The 22599-nt window shown below is 35.9% G+C and overlaps 1 protein-coding gene across 1 annotated transcript in view; it reads right to left on the reverse strand.

Moving 5' to 3' along the window:
• The window catches only part of ESR1 (estrogen receptor 1), a 156469-nt gene that overhangs the window by 50661 nt on the left and 83209 nt on the right, over window positions 1-22599 (reverse strand). The window contains 2 exon segments of the mRNA XM_042839647.1: window positions 286-624; window positions 14719-14835. Of these exon segments, the coding sequence (XP_042695581.1) occupies window positions 286-624; window positions 14719-14835 (456 nt within the window).

Raw genomic sequence — 22599 nt, forward strand, 5'->3', positions numbered from 1 at the left:
AAGCTGAGCAACCTTAATTTCAAAAGGAGTCTAGATAATGAATATAATTAGATCAAATAGACTAGATTCCACTTTTATTATTCTACTTCAGCTTTAAGTTTTTCTGTTTGTTTTGTGTTGCATTTTTTTAAAATTGGAAAACATTCCCAAAACTGTACAATACTTAATAGTGCAGGGAAAATGGAGTTAATGTACTTGCTGCTTGCTGTGTATGTTGAACTTTTTTTTTTTTTTTTTTTCTCCACATTGAGCTTTTTACAGTTCATTAGGGCTTTCTTTCCTTACCTGGAACTCTCTTTGCCCAGTTGATCATGTGCACTAATTCTCTGTCTGCAAGGTTGGTCAACAGGGTCATCATAGATGCTTCGTTGAATGGTCTATTGGGGTCATATTCAGAATAAACTATGGGTGGCTCAGCTTCCAGCAGGGCACTGACCATCTGTTCTGCTGTCAGAGACAGGGCTGGACTGTTCTTCTTGTTATGTTTAACCACTAGTGGACTTGTCCAAAGGGTGGGAGCTCGCAGCTCTGTAGAAGAAGCCTCCCCATTCCTGGAATCCTGTTCCTCTCTTTGACGTTTCTGTTTCATCATTCGCCCACCACCTCTGCGGTCTTTCCGGATTCCTAGAGACACACAAGAATATAATGAACTCCTTTCTTTGAACACAGGCATTACATAAATTAGACCTCAGCCAATTAGGAGCTGCTGTTGATAGGCCAGTGGAGTATTAACTCCTGGTTTACTGTGTCAAGTCTTCTTCCTATATGTGGAATCTTACATGAGTAGTTGGAGAGAAAAAGTATTTTAAAAAGTATAGTATCAGAAATAGGCAGTAACTGGAAATAAGTTAAATATTTTTTACAGCACAAACCTTAATGTCATGTCCTAACCTCTAGTATGTAACTGTTCAACAATTCATCAATAGCAACTTCATGACCTGAGCTGGCCTACATGTATCATAGAAATAGCTCTCAAAAGAAAGCTTTCCTCAAGTTTACCAATTCTAACTAAACACCAACCTATTACTGTGGAGCACGTGATCTTCCTAGTTAGGTAAGAAACACCCAGAAAAGTTACTGTCATAAGATGGCCTTATACAGCAATAAAGATTGCTGCACAACCAGATAAAAAGAAAAAAAGAAAAGGGAAGATAATTTCCACCTCAAATCTAGTGTGGGAGACCTACTGTCAAAAGTCAGTAACAACTGGAACAGAAATTGTATTTGTCATTACTGCACATTTCTGCAACGTGCTTAGCAATGAATGACCCTGAACCTTTGGAAGTTATCGAGTCAGCCATACTAATTAGAACAACAACACTGAGCCTTTACTTTACTTTACAGTAAAGTAGAATCTCTTTTGTGGAAAGGTTACAAGCAAATAAAGCCCATGTGTACTCCAATCATAAAGAAACAATAAATGCTGGCTTTAAGTGGAGGAGGAACAGGCATTTTGAGGCTGAGTTAAATACTTAAAATTGGTTAAATGCAAGATGAGTATAAAATGAAGGCACACAAGGAACTGAGCCATGAAGAAGAGGCAGACAATGATGTGTATACCAAGCTTGCAATCACACCAAGGATTTCATGGCTGTTGGGTGGATAGAGCCTACCAGACCATTTGTGTGGGTAGTCCATATAGGGACCACTCCGCTCCCACCGTTTCCACAGTTCATTAGTCCTAGCAGAATGTCAGTAGAAGACAAAATCATACTTTATAAGCATAGAAGGTAGAACACCCTTACTTTCTCTCCTTCACTTTCTTGTAGAGAAAAGAAGTGAAGAAGCTGGCCCACCAGATTAGGCACTTGCCACAGTATTTCCCTCCAAAAAAAACAACTTACATCTCTGAAATTGAAAGAAAAATAAATAATCTGCAGTATCAGCTTCTTCCATATGGAAAAAAGAACTTCAGCTACTAAGCCTCTCCAAATGTCTCGTCTCTCAGAATGGCAGGAGGACTAGAAAGAGCCTTGGAGGTAGCAGTCTCCTAACTTCAATTTCTAATTTACTAATGCTGGATAGCCACAAGGGTTATTCTGGAGTTCCTCCACAATATGCAGCTCTAGTCCCAGTTTAAAACAAAAAGAATAAGAAGGATGGAGCAAACTATTCAAGAAACTGAGGGGAAGGAAAAATTAAACAAACAAACAAACAAACAAAACAAACAAACAAACAAAAACTTTGAAATCTGTTGGCCCTGAAAATAATGAATACAGATCTTCCTGGTGGGTGGGGGAGAGAAAAGACAACCTTTGATCACCTTTTTTTCACACCACAAAAAATATAATCTATTAGGTTTCCAGTTTTTGTTGTTGTTATTGTTTCGATTTGTTTTTTTCTCAAATCCAGTATTTCTTTATATAATTTCTTCCTCAGATTAATGGCTTTTAGATCCTATCAGCAGGTGTGCTCTCTCAATGATAAAGAGAGCATCTATAGATCAGTATGCCTCTTTCTTTAAAAACAGTAATATGTTCAATGAATTTGTACTTGAAGATTAATCTAAGTCCTAATTCTTTTAATACCTAGCAGACCTCCTGATTCTATTCTAGAAATCTTTCCATATACAGCAAGTTCCATAGATCTTTCATCACCCTTACTACTTAACCTCTTTACGTTTTCCCATTAGTTAAACTAGTTGTAAGCCAAAAGTCTGAAGTGCACCACTGTTCCCATTTTTCATTCAATAATACCTACTACCACTAAACTATTTCTGTTTAGAAGATGAGGGGGAGATTCTTGCTATTAAGAAAAAAATGACTTATTTTGGAACAATGCCATCCTGGAGTTAGTCTCTTTGATAGCTTGCTTCATCAGACCACTCTGTCAGTATGCATGGACCACTCAGTAATACGCATACTTTCTGCAACAAATATATTTGGTAGTATGCTTTATTTCACTGTAGTGTTATTGAACTAAAATTACACTTCAAAACATAAATAAATAATCATGTAATGAAAACCACATGGTTCATATACACTAAACATTTGCTAACTTTCCCACATTCCAAATTCTGCAGCTGCTCATGCAGCAGTTTTCCTTTGAAGAGTTAAAAGTATTCTTGGATCCTCTACTGTGCAACGTAAAAAAAAAAAATTAGATGATCTTAGAGTAGACATAATTCAAAAATATTATCTTGGGGTTATAATAATACTATAAAAACATCAGATAAGTTAGTTTAGAAAGTAAACAGAATACTAGAAGTTACCAAGAGAGGAAGAGAGAACAAAGCATCTTAATAAATCAGATTATATTAACCCACGAGGCACACCATAATGAATGCTACATGCAGTTCTGTTCTTCCCATTTTAAAAATTCTCTAAAATATAAAACAACTGAAAAAGATCTAATAAGTGAGAGACATGTAAGATGATCTGAACAGTGAAATAAACTTGGTGTGAGAAACCGCTAAATTGACTAGGTCTGCTTGTCTTGCAAGTCAGGTACAAGATTACAGATTGGGAATAGCAAGATGAATAAAAAACCAATGCTCACTCTTCTTTAATTCAAGACAATATCAAAGGAAAACACCCCACAGAAGGTTCAGGACAGTCAACAAGAAGTTCTTTTTAATGTCATGCTGAAACAAAGCTGAACTTGTGAATACATTAGACATTGGTTTGTCTTTGAGAGTTACAGATCAAACATGTGGGAGAGAAGAATCCATCAAAGGTTAATATAAACAAATATAGCACCTTTGGCTTAATTGTCTGTGCCATAGAATCGCTCTGTAGGATTATTTTTGGTTTGTATGTTTTTCACATTAAACTTATTCCAGACCTGCCTTGTTACATAAAACAAGGATATGATGAATGTTTAACCTAATAGAGGACATTTAACAAATGTAAGCATGCTTAGATGCTTACAAATAAATCAGAATCTAAAGGACAGCAATAGTTTTAATTCATCTGCACTGGCTTCTTGTCACCCTGCAAAGAGTGATGCACTGAGTGAAGCTGAACATAACATTCTGAATTTGGAAGATATGCTCTGCCCAAATTTATTTTTATGTTTTTATTTCAGGAATAAATTTAAACTAAATTAATAAATAATTAAAGACTTTATTATTTGCGATAAATGGGAAGGCATTTCATAAAACTCAGTAAACCTTTTTTTGACACTAAGACTGAAAAACCAGCTCACTTGATAAAACCAAGCCAAGATATTTTTGTGCCATAGAATCATAGAATCATAGAATACATAGTTGGTCTATTTTCTAACATTTGAGAATTTCACTTTGCAATTTTAACTATCTATTAGGACATTTTATTCATATACATCATGACCATATGCATCATTCACAGAAAATTATTTTCTATCTATTTCACTGCAGTTCTCATTGCATGACACGTCACCTGGGGACGTTTTAATGTTATAATTTGGAGCAGGATATAACTATTTTATTTTATAGAAAAATTAAAGAGGGCAAAATGTAGTTACAGACATTTTGAATGTAACCAGTAACAACGTATCCTGTCTTGTGATGTCACAACAATGTTCCATCTGCAGCATTTTTCTCAGGCTTTTTTTCCTCTTTCTTTTTTCTTTTTTTCCCCATTCAGTAAAGCTCGGTTAGTCATAAACTAACCATAAACATCTTAGAATGCACAACATGTAATGAAAAAAACTTAAAAACTAAAATTTTTAAGTCACTGCCTTCTTTCTACTGCATTATCACTGTCTAGTCTGGCCATAAAAATACATTCACTTCCAAAGCAATTTCTTTTCTTAACACTCTCTCATAATTGTGCAAAAGTAAAACATTCTCTGATTAGTGGGAGGAGATAGCAGATTTTTCTCCAGAGTTCCAGGTCCATACAGTGGATGAGACAGTATTTTATCCTATAAACCTCTATATTAAGTCTATGAGGAAAAGGAGTTTCTATTTTCCCTTTTATAAAAGAAGAATTTTACTGACTAAAAACAGAGTAAAAAGATTTAAAATCATACTTTGAGTAAGTGAGGAAATTAAAAGTAACACTTAGACCATAATTGGTAATCCTTAGGGTGGTATGTAGAAGTGTCTTTGATACAATTTCAGTCTAAAACTGATACAGGGTCCGTGTCCAGTTGGTAAGCAGAGCATTCAAAGAATATGCAGTAAAGCGCAGCCAAAGCAGAGAAGCTACATGATCACATCAGTATTCACAAAGGAAGAAATTCTAGATTTTTCTATGCCAGAAAGGGTTTACATGGAGAATGGGGGGATCTGAAACTGAAACTGACAGTTGAACAGACTAGAAATCAAAAGTCCAGTCTCAGGTATCTTCATACAGGACTTATTTTCTAAAATGCTGCAGAGCAGCTCTGGAACTGTGCCCAGGCTTACACTAATATCATTGTTGTCATTGATAGAAAGGCACAAAAGTAACAGTCTGGCAAAGAATAACAGTGTGAACAAGCCAGAAGTGCCTTTCTGAATGCAAACCTGAGTATCACCAGAGTGTGACTGGCTTTACAGTCATCTAAAAATTGTCTTAGGTGCATGCATGCAAGGTAGCTGTCTCCTCAGGACCTCTTACAGTTATTTTTCTTTTTAGACAGACCTCATTACGCATGATGAAGTCATTATTTTTTTAATGTTTCTTTAAGGCCTTAAAGAAGCTCCTCTAAAGCTGCTGTACATAAGCAGATGTCAGGAATATAGTTACAGTCTCGATAAATTTATAAAGGATGGAGACTTGCTTTAGCTATGATTGCAGTGTAGGTCCTAATGACGTAACATATCTCAGAATTATGATCTTTCCAAAGAGATTTTTTAAAGCTTTGATATTTAGGGGGTTTAGTTTAGTTTTGTTTTGTTTTTCCACTTGGTTCTCTCGGCAGAAACATTGTTCACAGGAAAGTAACATCATTTTCCAAATTCAAATTTTACAGGTTTGAAAAATTTCTTCTTTTGAATTTGATTCATATAATTATCCTATTGTTTATTTCCTAACCATTTATTTTAGGATATCAAACAGAAATGTAAATTGTGCTGAAAATACAGGTGGGTTTCCAATTGCTTCAAATCACAGAATTCATACAATCATAGAATGGTTTAATTTAGAAGGGACCTTAAAGATCACCAAGTTCTGACCACGGCTGCAATGAGCAGAAACATCTCCTGCTAGATCACACAGCTCAAAGCCCCCTAAAGCCTGGCCTTGAACACTTCTGGCAATGGGACATTCATACCTTCTCTGAGTAATCTGCTCTTGTGCCTTTTTATGCTCACAGTGAAGAATTTCATAGTTATGTCTAATCTAAATCTACTCTTAGTTTAAAACCAGTACACTTTGTTCCATGGCTATACTCCCCAATAAAGAGTCATTCTACAGCCTTCTCGAAGGCCCCCGCTAGATAATGCAAAGCCTCTCATGAATTCTTTCAGAACCCTCTCCACGCTGAACAACCCCAGCTCCCTAACCTTCCTTCATAAAAGAGGTGCCCCAGCCCTCTGATCATCTTCCTCATTCTCTAGATTCACTTCAACAGGTCCATGTTCTTACACTCGGGGCCTCAGAGCCAAATGCAGGAACCTAGGTGGGATCTCACAAGAGCGGAGTTAAAGAGAATTACTTTCTTTGACTCACTGGCCACACTTCTTTAATGCAGCCAAGGACAGAGTTGGCTTTCTGGGCTGCAAGTGCACACTGACAGCTCATGTTTAGTTTTTCATTCATCAACACCCCCAAGTCTTTCTCCCCAGGACTGCTCTCTATTTACTCATTGCTCAGCCTATTTTGGTGCTTAGGACTGCCCTGACTGATGTGCTAGACCGTCGTGAGACAGGTTAGTTTTACCCTACTGATGATGTGTTGTTGCTGTACATGATGTGTACAGCATGATGATGTGATGTGCAGTACATCAGTCAGGGCAGTCCTAAGCACAAAAACAGGCTTGACCTTCCTGGACTTCCCAAGATTTGTCATTTACAAACTTGCTGAGCGTGTCCAGCACCCCACTGTTCACGTTGAGGATAAAGATGATAAGTAGTGCTGGTACTACTATTAACAAAGTGTCACGACTTGTCACTGGTGGACACAGATTGTTGACCACAACTCTTCAAATGAGACCATTGAGTCAATTCTTTATCCACTCAGTAAGTAGTCCATCCATCAAGTGCTTTGAACAATTCCTATGTGGTATGAAATATAGTTCCCTGTGTGAAATTTGTAACCACAAGCCCTGATAGCATTTTCAAATTCTGCAAATTTGACATGAGACAAGAACTACATACTTTGAAAGATTATTTAACTTTGCTGGAGATTCTTAAGTACATGCTCACCTGGTAGAACTCCCTCTGCCTCTTACAATAACAAAATATGGTAAGAGAAGAACTAATGTATTATTTTTATTTTTCTTTTTGATCCTTAACAATTTTTTTTTTCTTTTTTTTTCTTAACTGAAACAAACCAACATTTAATAGTCTGCCTTTAGAAAAATGCCATCAGATCTTTTTAGGAACTCTGAAGTTCTTGGTCTCTAATCACTGTACTCCATGTACCATTTACAACAGTGGCAGTGGTGTATGTGCTGAGGACTTTGATAATTTCCTAAAAGCCTCTAATTAGATATTACCATATCCATAAGAGAATAATATCCACAAGAAAATGCCTAGTGGAGATACTTTAGTACTATCATATTAAAGCAATTCAACATATACGTGTTTTATAAACTATAGCAGACTTTAAGGTTCTGCAGTAGTAGTTTTGCCCCTACTTTTTGTCCCTGTGTCATCCATCCTATCTCCCAAGCCTGTCAGCTTTGGCAGGCCTATATCTTTGGCTTTTCCAGTACAGTGAGGGAAGGGGCCAGAAGCAAAACAGTTAAAAAACTCTACTGACATTATTGATAATTGGTTATATGCTTGCTATTTAATAACTGAAAGCATTGACATGGAATTTTTTTCCATAAAACTGCACAGGTTTTATTGCAGAATAGGAGATATCTCTAAAATGTTACTGAATATAACTGATCCTAAATTCAATTAGAATTTAGATTATGCAAAATTTTTCTGTAAAGTACCACAAGATGGTGGTATGTAAGTTAAAATCATTGTTGATAAATGCCATGGAGTATTAATATTTCTCATCAGACAAATTTTTTCCGGGCCTGATCAACAGGCTGAAAGACACAAAAATAGTAAGAGGAGGAGAATGGCAGTGTCTGATTAAATTAGCAGAAAATTGGCAAACGACATGTCTTTCCAGTTGCTAACACTGGAAGCAATAAAAATTATTTTGGATATCATGTTTATAATTAAGCCATTCATTTATTTGTTTAATATATAGTTTTTGAGTGTGATGATTTCATTCATTTAAAGAAACTGAACTATTGCAACTCCATCATCAAGCTGTAATTGGACCTAGTCACTGAACATTGTATTCTTCCAAAGCAATAGTTTTTTGCCAATCTACATTGGTAGGCAAATATTGCTCTGAGAATAGGCTTGGACAGGCTCTTTAATTTTTGTGAGCTAAGCAGAATCTGGTGTACCTCAATATTTGTTTTTCCTCCTACTGTCATGACAGTTCACTGACACCAAGATTTTAAAGGGCCTTCACCAATTCAGGACACTTCCTTGTTTGATTACTTCACAAAGTATTGGACCTGAATGTAGCTCCTCTGTTTTGTCATTAAATTCTGTTGGACAAGGGTAATATCAGATGATAGCACATCATCTAGTACATGAAAAAAAAAAAAAAAAAGAAAACTGGCATAATGACTGATAACCAAAATATCAAATCAAGCTTTGATGGCTTAGGTTAGATAATCAAAAATAAAAATCAAGGGACTTGGTGATCCTTATGGGTACCTTCGAACTCAGGATATTTTATGATTCTATCACAGAATTTTGTTTGTTTGTTTTGTTTTGTTTTGTTTTGTTTCAAAAATGGTTCTCAATCATTTACAGACAATAACTTTTTCTCTACAATCAATGCTGCCACTGTTAAAATAGAGAGATAGGGAGAGAGAGGCAGCAGTGGGGAGTATAGAGCCCAGTGCTCCACCACTTTGCTCACAGAATCATTTCAGTTCAGGAACCCTTACAGGTCCAACTCCCCTTCATTGAACAGAGACATCTATAGCTAGATCAGGTTGCTCAGAGACTGTTCCAGCTTGACCTTGCTCAGTGATCAAGTCACTTTAAGCGTCACATTGCCCCAGTGTCCCATCAGCTATAATCATAGAATTAGTCGTACAATCATAAGATCATAAAACTGGTCTTTCATGTAAAGCTTTTGGAGACCTGATGACCAGAAATGCTGATAGCAATCAAATAAATGTAATTTATGATCTCTAATGACTATTCATAATTCACAGCTTGAGATCTAATGATCTGCTAATTAGAGATAAAGGTGTAAGACATGCTACTTCCTAACATGTATTTTGGCATTTTTTCTTCATAGCACATTTTAAAGAGTGCTAGAGGAGATGCACAAGAGAAGCAACAGAAGTTCAATTAATCCATCATTCAACTGAATCACCTCCAGTGCTGACAATCCTGCACAAATCATAGTAAGTTTTGGCTAGAGTAAGAATGGCTGCAGCCTCATTGCTATGTAGTCTTTACAGTGAATCTATAAGCATTCCAGGGTTCACAGTGAATCCTTTAGAAGAACCAGACATTAGTCATGATTGATGAGTAGTGCCCCCAAAGGGTCAATATCAGGTCCAATACTATTTAATATCTTCATCAGTGACACAGACAATGGGTTTGAGTGCACTCTCAGCAAGTTTGCTGATGACACCAAGCTGTGGGGTGAGGTCAGCACACCAGAGGGACAGGAAGCCATTCAGAGGGATCTTGACAGGCTTGAGCAGTGGGCCCAGGTGAACATCATGAGGTTCAACAAATCCAAATGCAAGATCTGGTACATGGGTTGAAGCAATCCCCATTACCAATATAAGCTAGAGGACAAAAGATTAAGCGCAGCTCGGCTGAAAAATACCTCAGGTACTGGTGAATGGGTAGCTGGTGGATAGCTATGGAGTATAAACAAGCATGAAACAGATTGTCAGATGGGGCCGTAAAATCTCAGCCTTTGGAGATTTTCATGACCTAGCTGGAAAAAATCTTAATCAATTTAGTCTGAATGCAGTGTTTAGCCAGCTTTGAGCAGACAAAGATCCCTCCTGGTATTCCTTCTAGCTTGGAATGAGAAGATAAAGCATATTTGCAAAAGTGTTCATGTTTCACTAAAAAGCTGGGTTTTAACTTCATCTTTTTTTCCAAGAGACCATTCTAAACTCACAAAACTTTTCTTCAAATGCTGCTTGAGTACATGCTTACAGTCCATCAACTATATATTAAAAACGTACATTTTCTCATACATTTATCAGACCCCACCTACGCAGTTATTTGGTTGAGTACAGAACAGCATGTCCAATAAAATCAAAAAGGTTCTCTTTGGACAAATGAAAATAGTTTCACATTGTTAAGCCATTTGCCTTCATTCACTAATTTCTATTTTTGATACAATATTTCATTAGAAGATAATTATACAGAAAACCAGAAAGCCTGGAAACGTTCCAGTTGTTGCATCAGACATAGATTACCTCTGCTTTTGAGAATGATTTTATTAACTTTCTAGCTTTTTCTGTATGTTTTACTTATCTACTGGGGGGAGAGGAAGGCTTTTAACATGAGCAAATATAGTATTCAGTAAGAAAGCATAGCTTTCTCCATTTAAAGACAAAAAAAAAAAGAGTAAGGTTCTTCTCTGAGCAGAAGGTAAATTTGCTGAGTGCTTTTTATTTTCTCTGTAAAAATTTGTTTTGATCTTACGTACTACTGTGACTCTGAATTTCTCCAGACTGAATTCCCATATCATTAGAGGTAGACAAGTTCAAGAGAACGTAAGAGAAAACTTGAAAATAGGAATGTGTTTATTCTTTCCAGAGACTAGAAGTAAATGTTTTTTACAAGTATCTGGCTTGTAGTTATGGCAGACTGGTACATCAAACCAACTTTTCTTCCCTGGGCTGCACTACACCAATCTCTGAAAGCTTCCTAGATAACGTCTGGGAGGAGTAGTACAGTACATAGGTTTCAACTACACAGTAATTTCATAGTTCTCAGAAATGACACTCCCAAACTCAGAATCTTCTCTCTACAACATTGGATTCAGGCTATTCAAAGATAATAAACACCCCAGATCGTATGATCACCAGATGGATCTAGCACATGAGCTCTAAAATCCTCAATCACCACATTTCATATGACTCAAGATTGGAAAGACATCAGACAGCTGATAAATTATGTGGGTCTCAGAGTGGCTAAGAATATCTTACCAAGGAAATAACTGATTTGTCATTGTGGAGACAGTATTTAAAGTGGTTAATTTTGATTTCATTAGCACCAAGTTGCTCTGATTCAACAGGATACTTGATGTTAAGTCTGCGGTCATATATAATATGAACAGAACAATGTAGCATTCTTATAGCCAGAAATTCAGATCCATTTATCAAAATGTATACAAAATATTTAATTGATTAATTGAAACATTTTTTCTTATTTTATTAAAAAATAAAAATAAAAAGAAATTAAAATAAAGTGGTTTTGATTTCCAAGAATGGAACTAGTTGAAGACAAGTCATTAAACAGAGGAGAAGTGGAGATGTATATTGGAGCAGAGATCACCTGGACCATATACACAGTTGAAGCTTCAGGACTGCAACAACTGTAAGAACTCCATTTGGAGTCTGGGAGTATGTTGCAGGACCCCACACACTGTGAAATATTAAGCTAGCATACAGCTCTACAAAACAGAACAAAAGCAGTCTTCATAAATATCATAAGAAAAAAGCAACGTTATTCCTTCTTGCTGTCAACCAGAAGAAGCACATGATAACGAGATAATTCTGTGAGAACACTTTATCCTCACATGCAAACATGAAAGTGCATGGTCTAAGTCATAGCATGTGATTTTAAAGCCTTGTTCAGAAAAAGCTTGGACAAAATCTAGCAGCTATAATCCCTGTCTCAGATGCTAACTGCAACAGAGAATCTATCAGTCTAATTGTATCTCCAAACAACACAATAATTGATGCATAAAGAAACAAACATAGAGGATAGAAAGGAAAAAAGCTCTGCAGTACTGGAAGAAGTTTTTGAAAGACTAAAGAAAAGCCGGGTGAAAAAAATTATTTTTCCACACAAACTCATAAATAACTGTTCCTACAGTTGACTTCAAGAGCCACTTGAAGCCTCCACTTTTTGAAAGAATGCCTAAAGATATTTCAATGGTGTCTAATAAAAAGAGAATACATTAAGTTCTTATATTCTGTATTTAATTAAGTAACTTTGTTGAAGTAATAACTCAGAAACCACAGTTAAATAACTTATGCTTAACCAGGAAAAAATAAACAATAATTTGCCTAGTTCTCCTTGTAGTTATTGTTATTCAATAATATTGGCTATTGCTCAGAAGTTAAACAATAGATGAACACACATCCTAGTAAGAAATCTCAGCTAAGAAGAAATCTCAGAGAAGGAAAACTGAGATTCATTCAAAGAAAAGAAAAGGTACAGAAGTATTCAACTGTGTCTAAAAGCTGTAAACCATAGCAAAAATCATGTAACTAACAATCGTAGATGAAAATATAAAAGTGAGATATTACAATTTCTTTTTTTCAAATGCACGATCCAACTGATCCTTTTCAACAAGACAAATTCTTTCATACAAACAAAACAAGATTATTTCAATTTAAAAATTCTATCAAGATAACTAATTTTGGGGGGGGGAATACTCTGTAATTCAGAAATGTTTAAAGAAAGAATTGCAAGAGATATTTCACAACATAAAAGCTTGAGACAACTCCCCTGGGAAAACAAATCAAAACAACAACAAAAACATTTAAAAGTTAACAGTTTAGAAGTTAACCAGATGGCATACCAAAAATAAGCACTTAACTTTTATCTTCATGAGACTGGTAGAGTAGCTCATTAATTAAAAACATACAAGCATAAATGGATGGAGACATGCCAAATGAAAGACATAATAGAATCATCATAAAACAATAATGTATTTTAACATACTTTAATGATTTATCTGGAATAGGCTATGTGGTAAATTTATGCATTACATTTTCTTATATTAGTTTGCCTCGTCTGAAATCTTAATTTCTCCAAACTGTAGCTGTCATACTGATTGCATAAATTTGATTATTAAAAGTAATCACCAAGATATTAAGAAAGAAACAAAAATCTACAGAGATACACAACTTTATGGAAAAAAATTGCTACAATCAAGGATTAAAATTTAAAAAAGGATTAAACATCTTCCAAATGCCTACATCACAACACAGAGAGTAATAAAATCAGTCTCAGCTCCCTTCTAATTCTTGATTTGAGAAAAATGCATATACAACATCAAAGGACAGCAGCACCTTTACCTTTTCCCCTTTAATCTTTCTCCCAGGATTCCCAAACCTGTCTTAGCCAACTGCACCACTGGATTTAGAAACTGCTATGTGATCTGTGAACTATAGACATGAAGAGGTACTCCTTCCTCTTGTTCCCATATGGTCTGCTCATCATGGAATAAGTAAACATTAGGTATGCCAGAAAAAAAAAAAAGAAGGATCAATCTCTAATCTCTAATTTAACAATTAGTTTCTTCCGCACGTAAAATGTGTTCTATTCCTTTCTCTTCTGAACGCTTACTGCTTTGCAAACTTTTTGCATTAAAATAGGTTTTGATAAAGCCAGTGAATATTCCTCATTAATAAAAGCAATCTGAATTTTTAGTGGTCTATTATAAAGTTTTCTTCTGATTTAGAGCAAATGTTTTCATGATTTCCTATTCATCTGAAATATAGATTCTTAGAACTTGACTTCTCTCTGCTTTTGACAAATATTGTCAGTTGTCAAATTATCAAATATCGCAGCTGAGGGAACTGGGATTGTTTAGCCTGGGGAAAATGAGGTTCAGTGGAGACCTTATTGTCCTGTATAACTTCCCAAAGGGAAACTGTGGGAAGTTGAAGAACTCTTCCATCTAGGAACACACTATGGCAATTATTCTGCACTGTTAGTTATTTCTAATTTTGCCTCCAAAACTTCATGACTGAGTATATGTATAAAATAATTCACTGGTATGCCACTTCAGCTGAGGCATTCAGTGACTAACTCTTCTTCTCTGACATCATTTACTACTTACCTATCTTCCAATGAATTGGCATCTTGTCCAGTTTACATTAAATAAGCGAGCCTTTCAGTTTTGTTAAAATTAGTTCACATAAACAGTATGTGGACAGTACTGGAATAAAGGAACTAACTTTCCTTTCAAGAACTAAACGAATAAGTATTGGATATTCACAGGTTTCTGCTTTGTTATTGCTGCTGTTTTTTAACAAATATGGACTGATCTGAGATTACCAGTGCTTCTCACACTGAACTGCAAAATGCTACAAAATCTTGAGTTAAGTTTCTTTCATCACAATCTGGCTTCTACAAACAGAGACCCAAAAAATCATGCATTAAAAATATTAACAGAAGAATAATAGGTCCATCAAAGTCCAAATTTTGATCTAAATTTGGCTGAGAATAAAAACATGGGATTTGAGCTGCTTTTATTTTTTATTTAAATGTTCTTTGATTTAATATACTTCAGCTCAGAAAAAAAAAAATATTCCTGCTTAGGAACTGTATCATCTGTCCAATGAAGATAAAAGACAGGAAGGCAGACACCAATGCTGAGGATTTGTTGACTGCAGTGTACATACCACCTTTCATCATTCCTACTTCATAGCATTTTCTTAGTCGGCAGGCCTGGCAACTCTTTCTTCTGTTCTTGTCAATAGTACACTGGTTAGTGGCAGGACACATGTAGTCATTGTGCCCTGTAAAACCAGAGGGAAAATAAGGACAAAGTTACACATGATCTTAAACAACAGGCATTACAAATTGCCTATAATATTTTATCCTATGCTTCACTCAGCATTTAATACAGCACCTAACATCTCAGGAACAATGCTGTCATTACCTATAAAAAGATGTTAATAACGCTAAAAATTCACAGCACACATTTATACAGGTACTTCAAAATATTAAGAATATTATCATAAAAATGAAAACATCTATAGAATAATTTTTAAAAATTAACAATCAAAACAGCCACAAAAGGGAACAGACAAATATGAATAAGTTAACTTGAATTTCTTGTTCTTAGTAAGAGAAATTCATGTGATCTGTGTGTTCGTTGTGCTGCTGAAGCATCAAATGGTTATAGGTTTATAGAATGAAAAGGACCTCTCCATAGAGCTTTTTCAGACATTTACCACAACTTGGGACAGTTTAGAAAAGAAAAACCAAATAAAATAGAAATAATAATGTAATTGCACATCAGGGATAAATCAATCCCTAACTCCAATCCCTAATTAATACATGCAAAAAAACCCACATTTTTTTCATGACAAATTCTTCTATTACCAATCTGGTGCAACTAAGTTTGACACCAGCACCTTGTCTTTCAGAGCTCCATTTCCTCCTTTATTATGCTCTGTGGCTCAATTCTTTCTACACAAGTTTTTAGCTTATCATAATTTGTTAATGCCAACTCTTCCCTTCATTTTTCCTTTAAAAATAAGTATCAAGTATATTCTCAAGCCTGCTATCAAATTATTTTCCAGCCATAGGCAAAGTTCAGCAAGGATAAGGAGACTGGTGCTTGGTGTTCATCTAAATGCAACTAAGGTACAGCACAAAACGAAACAATTTTACTGCAGAACTGTTTGTTCTTTCTTTCAGGTCAAGCGATTTGCTTGAGGTAGAGTACGGTAGAGGTTTGACAGCAGCCTTGGTCTCATCAAATCATCTATCCTTGACTACAAATTAGAAAATAGGGTAAAAATGACTATCGGATTACACCAGGAACATCTGTTCTCTAATGCTACAAAAATAGGATCCAATCAAAATAAGCAGCTGAATGGTAAACTTGTTATTATAGACAGCTGACTATATACTGTCTCAAATAGACAGAATTATTATTTAGTAACTGTATATATGTACATATATTCTCCTGGACTGAGGTAAAGAGGGAGAACAGAAATGCAACTCAATCTCAGCATGAAAGAGCATTTAATTTTCATTTCCTTGAGTATGATACAGGCTGTTCTATGTCTACTACAAGACATTTCACATGAAGGAAAAAAAAAAAAATCAAGAAAGAAGGAAAAGTCTCAACCACATAAAAATACAATATATACAGGGGAAAAAGGAGGAAAAAAAAGTCTTTTTTGGAAATGCATGCTTATTAGGTCACACTTAACAGCAGCAAAAAAAGCTGTGGTACCTGTCCTCAACCAATTGCCTGGTTTTATAAGCTGAGCTCTAAAACAAGGTGAGAGAAAGGCTGAAATCATTAATTAATGTTTTACAAAGAAATAAAAGCTTTGACTGGTTATCTGATTTGCTTTCTAGTAAAGCTAAAATGTAAATTCAGAAATGGAATATCTCCAGGCACTGAAATCATCTTACAACCCTCTATAAGAAAAGTAGATATATGTTCCCACTTTGGTCAAAACAAAAATGTTCTGTAACACTTCTGCTGGACCAACTAATCTTTGTAAGTTTCAACTCATCCTTTTTCACAGTTCTTATGCAGGTGATAGCATTCTAATTTGATTTGAACCTATATTTCCTTTTTCCAACTTCAAATTTTCAAAAATGGTATTTTGTTTGTAGAATAGCACATAAAGCAATCCTAACTGTAATCAAACTACAGTCCTTATTGAAATCAGTACAATACCATAGCTAATGTCATTGCTTAGACGTCTAACTGTACATCAAGGAAGACGATACTGTATTTAATACTGTTTCACATTTTTAAATTTCATTTAACCAATGGGTCTTTCATTAGTTTGAACAATGTGGGAGGAAAACAAAAAGCAACTTGAAAGAAATATTAGATAAGTAGAGCATACAGTAAAAATGATCATCAAATGAATCAGGGAAGAAGAGGAAGATAAGGAAGGCAGGCAGGGAGGAAGGGAGGAATAATTCCAGCTTCCTTGCGTTACCATCTGATTTCAAGTGCTCAGTCATTGGAATCAGAGAAGAAAGTTTCCTCTGCAAGGAACAGACAAGACTGGGATGGTGCAACGTGGGGTGGCACGAATGGGAAAAGATAGAAGAATGTAACTGTAGAATAGGCAAAACCCAAAGATTACTTATAGTTCTAAGTAAAGTAATGTAATAAATCTGAGGCATACTGTCTTTATAGTTTTTCTATTTTCTCCTTTATCCTTAAAGCTCATCTCTCGGCAATGCAATTCTGAACAATTCAGCTTATTAGAATTGATTCCTTGCTGATTGGAGTCATTAATAGGACAGTGAGACACAACAGGTGTCCAGCTGCCCTACACTTTCTTTTAACAGTACTAAAAGAATAATGCAGGCTACGGGAGATACTAATTAGACCATTAAAATCATTGGTATCATAGGAATACTGAAATGAAGAAATGTCTTTAGTGATCACTGATACTTATAAAGGGAAACACTTGGACCCCTGCTCTTATTGGTTTGTTGCTTTTCTGAAAATACATTATCAGATACCCTGCACAAGATTAAAGACAGTGAGTTTATTGTCTTATATATTGAATAACATAACTTACGCAATTTAATTACATTCTGCTACATATATTACTCATCTTAATCCCCGCATTTGTATGACTTGCACTGTCATCAGTCACAAAGGAAGACTTTAAGGGAGAGGTTGGAGGAATTGAGCTTTTTTCTGGTTGGAGGTATTGGGTTTTTTTTTTTAAAGTTTGCATATTCCACATTCTAAAATAATAGCAAAATTAAGTATTTTTACAGCATTTATTATATGCTAAGGTCTTTCTGAACAGGTCAAAAGATCTAGGTCCATATGATAACAACCAATATAATAGGGAACAAGGTTGAGGAAGTAAAATGTTAATGAGAAAATAATGGTTGAAATTAGGAAATTCGAGCTTATCCTCACTTGGCCTGTCATAATCATGGCTGCTTCTTGTTGGATATGCAGTCTGAGTCTTTCTTGTCACTATGAGTCAAACGTAATATTTATATTCAGAGACTCACATCACTATCAGTGTAAGCGTTCTCATGATACACGCAGTGTATGCAACAGACAAGCGTGCTTGAATCAGAGTGGGAAGATGATTTATCTGTGAGGGTTTCAGTCAACAGAACATTTCATATTTCTTTAAAGTTAAATGTTACTACATTCAGCAGAACATTTAAGTATCAGTGTATTTGTATCTAGTAGTTCCAGCAAAGTGTGTTGGTTAAAGCTCTGAAAGTAATGCTTCCTATTTTTTCCACGGAAACTATAACAGATACAAAGAGTACTATAACACTATTTGGTGCAGGAAATTCTTAACTAAAAAACACTACTCTTCAACATATTCAGCACCATTACCTATGCATTTTTGCCAGCAATAAGCAAGAGGCTGCATGCCATGCTTGTAAATATATACACCTTTGGAGGTACCCACTGTCACTGCCACCACTGCTGAAACACACTACCTACCACTTCACTGTGCCCACATCCACTGTTCGGACTCCATAAACGTTCAGCAAGTGTCAATGATGCCAATGGGTGCCATTTTTCCATGTAGGGGAATTCACTGACACACCTTTGGTTCATACACACTTCCATATCAGATAACATTTTGTTAGATTGCCCTTCTGCTGTCATCTATCATAAGGTAACAAAACGTAATGGAATACTGGCAGGAAGGTTCAACCTCTAGTGCTATGCCATCAACATTTGTCTCTACATTGTAGGCTAATATAATAAAATAGGAGGCATTACTTTCAGAGCTGTCTTCACGTATCATTGAATGAAAGAGAACCATAAATAGGTTTGATTTTGCACGAGAAATTGGTTTAAAGTCAGTGAAGAGATTTTCTCAGAGCACTGATGTTAAAGACTGTTATAATATTTTAATAAAATGAATATTTTCATTTACAGGTGGTACTGCTAGTATACTATATCTCCTTGCAGACTGTATATTTAATTATCAAGGACCAAATATAAAGTAAGACTACCTAAACTTCTTCAGTAGGCCCATGAGAAAACATAATCTGAAGTTATGCCTGGAATAAAAACAGAGATATGTTAATTTTCTTGTGGCCAACAACTGTTAGATTTTAAGTGCACAAGAGTAATTCACAGTTGTTTTTATTTCTTGGCCTCTCCATATTGTCTGTGGGAGTTTTCTCTAGAGAAATTTCTTCTCTTCCCATTTTAGCTCAAATAAGCTGAAGCTAAAAATACAAGAGATATCACTAAAAAACTACGGGGATAAGATAGCCATTGCTTGTCTATGACTTTCTCAAAAATGTATTCTGTCTCTGAAGAGATCCTATTGAAAAGGCTGCGAGTAATAATACCCTGAGGCTGTGAGTAATTTTCCTTTAACATAGCAGTTGGTTTAATCATGTGCCAAGGATTTAAGACAATTGTGATTTTTCAGATAAGGAAACAGAAACTAGATGTCACATTCCTTAACAGACGTTTTAGAGATTGGAATCTAGATTGGTGTATTTTTCTTATGTCATGAGGAAAAAACATGTGTCCTATTTTATTATCTTCTCTAAAATAAAAAAAAAAAAAAAAATGTTTTTGAGGCAGAATTATATTTTGCATTTAGTGTGATAATGCTGACATAGTGGAAACTCCAGTTTCATTTTCATCTGCTGGAGTAGAAAATATAATTTTACATTTATATAAAGTAAGATTAGTGCTTTACTTTTTATATTTACTGAATTGGTTAGATGGCAGCTGGTTTGGAATCCTGAAGCAATGTCTGTTCTCATTCCTTTTTTTTTTTTTTTTTTTCATTTTTCCTGTTAGCTGAATAGTGTATGGAAAGAGTAAAGGAAAGATCAGTATCATGATAATTTGGCTTGAATTAACTACTCATGTTTACAATTCTGTACATATGTGAAGATTTCACTAGAAAATGAATACTGTGTGGGAACTACATGACATAATACAGAATATATACAGATTTTGACCTTTCCTCTTTTCTGATTCCTCAGTGGCTCTATGATCTTTCCTTCAGAGGTGTGTGTAGAGGAAGGATCTCCCTACAGGCCACAAAGGAAATATGTTTTACAATCCAGACCCTTTTCCTTATTGTCATATATAGAATTGCCAAGCTAGTTTAAAAACAGAAAATTATTCATCTTCTCAGCAGGTCTGGGTAGTTTCTAAGAGAGCCCAAGCTCTAAATCCAAAGGCCATGTCCAAGGATAATTAAGCTGTGAATGTGAGTGGCTATGCTTAAGAAAGGAATTAGGAACAACCTTCTGTTCTTTTCTGAAATCCATTAGGAAAGAGTGAGATAAAATTATTGTTCATTTTTATTGGGGCACTTTAATTTAAAATTGTTATACCTTCTTATTTTACATTCAACATTTGTTCATATAGGGCTAATAAAAACAACTACATTTTCCTTCACACATTTTTTCTTTTCCTGATTTTCAGAGGGAAGTTCCTGTACTTCAGTTTGTGCCCACTGCCCTTTTTCCTGGCACTGAGCACCAGTGAATAAAGAATAGCTCTAACCTCTTTGCACTATCCCTTCAGATATTTCTGTATGTTGATGATGAGATCCTCCCCTGAGATCCTCCCCTGAGAACTCCCCTCTTCTCTAGGCTACAAAGTCCCAGCTCTCTCAGCCTTTTCTAATAGGAAAGATGCTGCATGTCCTTCCATCTTCATGCCTTTTGTTGAACTATCAACATGCTCATGTCTCTCTTGTACTGAGGAGCCTAGAACTGGGCAAGTAGAGCAGTGAGATTATAATGCTAGAAAATAAAACTTGTAAAAAAAGGTTGAATAAACTGAGTTTCTTTGAGTTAGGAAGTTCAATAAGGCCAAGTGCAGGCTGCTGCACTTGGTCAGGGCAATCTCAGGTACTTATACAAACTGGGGAAAGATCTCCTTGAGAGCAGCCCTGCGGAGAAGGACTTGTGGGTCTGGGGTATGAGAAGCTGGACATGAGCCAACAGTGTGAACTTGCAGTCCAGAAGGCCAACTATTCTCTTGGCTGCAATAAAAAAGGGGTGGCCAGCAGGGAGAGGGAGGTGATTGTTCCCCTCTACTTGGCTCTTGTGAGGCCCCAACTGGACTACTGCGTCCAGACCTGGGACCCCTAGTACAAGAAGCATGTGGAGCTCTTGGAGCGGATCCACAGAAGGGCCACTAAGACGATCAGAGGGCTGTGGCACTTCTCTTATGAGGAAAGAGTTGAGGGAACTGGGTTTGTTTAGCTTGGAGAAGAGAAGGCTCAAGGGAGACCACATTGTGGCCTTCCACTACTTGAAAGGAACATATAAACTGGAGGGGGAATAGCTGTTTATGAGGGTGGATTGTGATAGGACAAGGGGGAATGGTTTTAAACTAAGATGGGAGATTTAGGTTAGATATTAGGAGGAAGTTTTTCACCCAGAGGGTGGCGAAGCACTGGAAAGGTTGCCCAAGGAGGTTGTGGAAGCCCTGGAGGCATTCAAGGCCAGGCGGGATGTGGCTGTGGGCAAGCCTGTTATAGTGGTTGGCAACCCTGCATATAGCAAGGGGCTTGAAACTAGATGATCATTGTGGTCCCTTTCAACCCAGGCCATTCTAAGATTCTATGATAATTACGTGTTTTTTAGAAGTGTAGTAACAGTCTTTGGTGTTTTATAGGCTGTTGCAGAGGAAAATACAACTTTTTTTCCTGTGGCTTGATAGCCATAAAAATAAGAGATGAACTTAACCTGCGGGAAGGAAGATTCGGATTTCATAGTAGCCTTCAAAGATAAGGAGAGATAGATACTGGATCAGTGTACAGGTTTTAAAGAAGTAGCTAAATAAACATTTAAGTAATCAGCATCAGTTAATCCTACCACAAGACAGAAAAACGGACTAGGGTTCAAGGTCCACTGCAGCACAATGGTTTGCTTAGACCATATAAAATAAGGAAATATCTTGGATGCAACCATCTTAAATCACTGCCATATCCATGCTGAATGCAGGAATGCAATGAATTTGGAATTCATTGAAACAATACCACTTCAAAATAGATTGACTAGGAAAAAGGAAGTATTGACACTTGACTTTCAACATGCACATTCCTGAAACAAAGAATCAACATAAATTAGAATTCTGATATTCAAAATACACATTAGAGAGCAATAATCAGAGCATGTATTTAACTTGAGACTACAGACACAAAAATAAAGCAAAAGAAGTTTCAGATAAAGCTGGCTGATCAGAGGTTATTAGAACTGTCAATCCTTCTGCTCTTTTCAAGTACACATTTTCTAGACTTCTAACCGTCACCTACCTCTCAAGCTGGAACTGTGTTTTCCACCCTGAGATTAGATACTAGTGTGCAATCCTCTATTTATTTACTGCATCTGTCTCTGCAAGTCTCACTTAGACTCACGTACTGCAGTTTTGCTCTTTCTACTTGGCAGCTCATAGAATCAACATGCAAGCAGTTTTACTGGGGGGTTTCTGTCTTCTTGGCTTTGGAGTCAGTACAGCATTTGTAGCTGTTATCAAATAGATTACAAAAATACCATTTAAAAAAAAAAAAAAAAAAAAAAAAAAAAAAAAAAAAAAA

The sequence above is a fragment of the Centrocercus urophasianus genome, unplaced genomic scaffold, assembly GCF_019232065.1.
Source record: "Centrocercus urophasianus isolate 14NV4802_14NV808 unplaced genomic scaffold, USGS_Curo_1.0 seq_10, whole genome shotgun sequence".
Taxonomy (NCBI): domain Eukaryota; kingdom Metazoa; phylum Chordata; class Aves; order Galliformes; family Phasianidae; genus Centrocercus; species Centrocercus urophasianus.